The 2,189-nt window shown below is 52.4% G+C and overlaps 1 protein-coding gene across 1 annotated transcript; it reads left to right on the top strand.

The window, feature by feature from the left end:
- Positions 1 to 472: 472 nt before the first annotated feature.
- Positions 473 to 1,927, top strand: MAGEF1 (MAGE family member F1). The gene is given in 4 exon segments (XM_012536258.2): positions 473 to 499; positions 501 to 795; positions 798 to 968; positions 971 to 1,927. Coding segments are annotated over 4 exon segments (924 nt in total). The 3' UTR covers positions 1,402 to 1,927.
- Positions 1,928 to 2,189: the final 262 nt, after the last annotated feature.

Here is a 2,189-nt window from a genome sequence, read left to right as displayed (position 1 = left end):
GAACTCCATCCCTATTTCATCCTTGTACACTGAAACCTCAGAAAAGCCCTGGTTACCCCCCTCCAGCCTTCAAGTCTAAAGAACAGCGCTGGCGACACACTCCTCTACAGCCCTGGCATCCTGCGAAGGCTGCGCTCACTCCCACCCCAGCGGGAGCAGTAAAAGGAGGGGCTTCGCGGGGCCTCAGGGCCGCCATCTTGGCTGAGTTGGCCGGAAGTGGTCCGGCAAATCGGCTTGCCGGCGCGCACTGAGGCTGCGCGGTGGCCTCGCCGCGCTTCTTTGGCGCCGGCGGCGTTGCGGCCGTCCCGAACCCTCTGCGGTGCAGCCCGGAAGCCACTAAGTCCCCTCTGTCATCTCTCCTAGTCCTATTCCAGCCGTCCCAGCCGCTGTCCAACCCCTCCGCCGGGGTTTGTGCAGCGGCTTGCACTCTCCTCGGCCAGTGTACGCGCTTTGCACCTGCCTGCCCGAAAACATGTTGTAGAAACCAGAGAGCGGGGGTCTGTCTCCCTATCCCTCGGGCGGAGGGGGAGATGGATGGTGGCCACGACAGTGAGACCCAGGCCCTGACCGCCTCGCAGGAGGTGGCCCCGAGCCCCCTCCTGCAAGAGAGCCTCGAGGAGGACCTTGGTGCTGTAAGGGAGGAAGAGGCTGCGGAGCCCTCCATCACCCTGAAAGGTGCGAGGGCTTTGGCAGCCAAAACCTTGGCCCGGCGCGGGGCCCGTCTCCGTCTGGATCAGACGGTGGCCGAGGTGGTGCAGTTTCTGCTGGTGAAGGACAGGAAGAAGAGTCCTATCACCTCTCCGAGATGGTGAAATACATTATCAGAGACTTAAAGGATCTGTTCCCTGAGATCATCACAAGGGCCGCAGAGCATCTGCCGTATGTCTTTGGTTTCAAGCTGAAACAGCTTGACCGCAAGCACCACACTTATATCCTGATCAACAAACTAAAACCTCTTGAGGAGGAGGAGGAGGAGATGGCCCCAGACTGGGTCTTTTAATGATGATGTTGGGCTTTATCTACATGAAAGGTAATAGCGCCAGGGAGGCACAGGTCTGGGAGATGCTGCGTCGGTTGGAGGTGCGTCCCTCAAAGTATCACCCCCTCTTTGGGTGCCCGAGGAGGCTTATTATGGAAGATTTCGTGCAGCTGAGATACCTCAGTTACCGGCTTGTTTCTCACACCAATCCACCGGCATGTGAATTCTCTTGGGGTCCCCGAAGCGACCTGGAAGCCAGCAAGATGAAAGTCCTGGGGTTCGTGGCCAAGCTCCAGAAGAAAGAACCCCAACACTGGCCAGTGCAGTACCGTGAGGCCCTGGCAGACGAGGCTGACAGGGGCAGTGTGAGGGCTAGGGCCAGGGCTAATGCTAATGCTGGGGCCGGCATCCACCCCTGGTGAGGGCCAGCCAGAGGTGGGGCGGTGGGAAGTTGGGTATAAAAGCTACTGTCTGAGTCATAAGTAGACTAGGTGGGGAGAAGGTCGTTATTTCTATAGCAGTTGTATTTGTGTAACTAGGATTTAGGTTTTGTATCTTGGTAAGTTTTGTTACGTTTAATACACTTAAATTCATGTTTATAAATGAGATTGGTCTACTTTTTCCTGTAGGATTTTGTTGTAGAGTTTTGCTGCTTTTGTAAAATTAATTGAAAAACTTTACATTTTATTCTGTGATCTTGAACAAATTATGCAGCACTGAATGCTATACTTAAATGGTTTGAAGGAACTCACCAGTATGATGATCTGGTACCAGGGAAAAATATAGCTGGTTGGTATCTAGCTTTACAACAGTTTTTGTCTACTGTGCAAAGAAAAAAGACTGACATTTAACTCTGTTTGCTTAGTTATTGTAGTAGCTGGGGCGGGGGGGAAATGCAATAAATGAGAAGTATAACCTGGTACACTTAATAAACATTTGTTAAGCATCTTCTTTTGTGTGATGCACTGTTGGGGGTATTTGGGGATTAAATGCTGAACAAGATAAAGGTCCTACTTTTCAGAACTGGACAGTAAGTAAATAAACCAGAAATTACAGTGCGGTGAGTTGAAGGCTACAGAGGGACACCCAACCCAGCTGGGGTGATTGGGTGAGGCTTGCCTGAGGTTACCTTTAGTCGGACTTAAGGGTAGGGAGGGAGAAACGATGGGGTGGGTGGAGAAGAGGGGAAGGAGAAAAGGAAGAAGAGTTG

This window comes from Orcinus orca, chromosome 5, assembly GCF_937001465.1.
Source record: "Orcinus orca chromosome 5, mOrcOrc1.1, whole genome shotgun sequence".
NCBI classification, from domain to species: domain Eukaryota; kingdom Metazoa; phylum Chordata; class Mammalia; order Artiodactyla; family Delphinidae; genus Orcinus; species Orcinus orca.
Note: the sequence above shows the minus strand (reverse complement) of the source record. Positions and strands in the feature narration are given on the sequence as shown.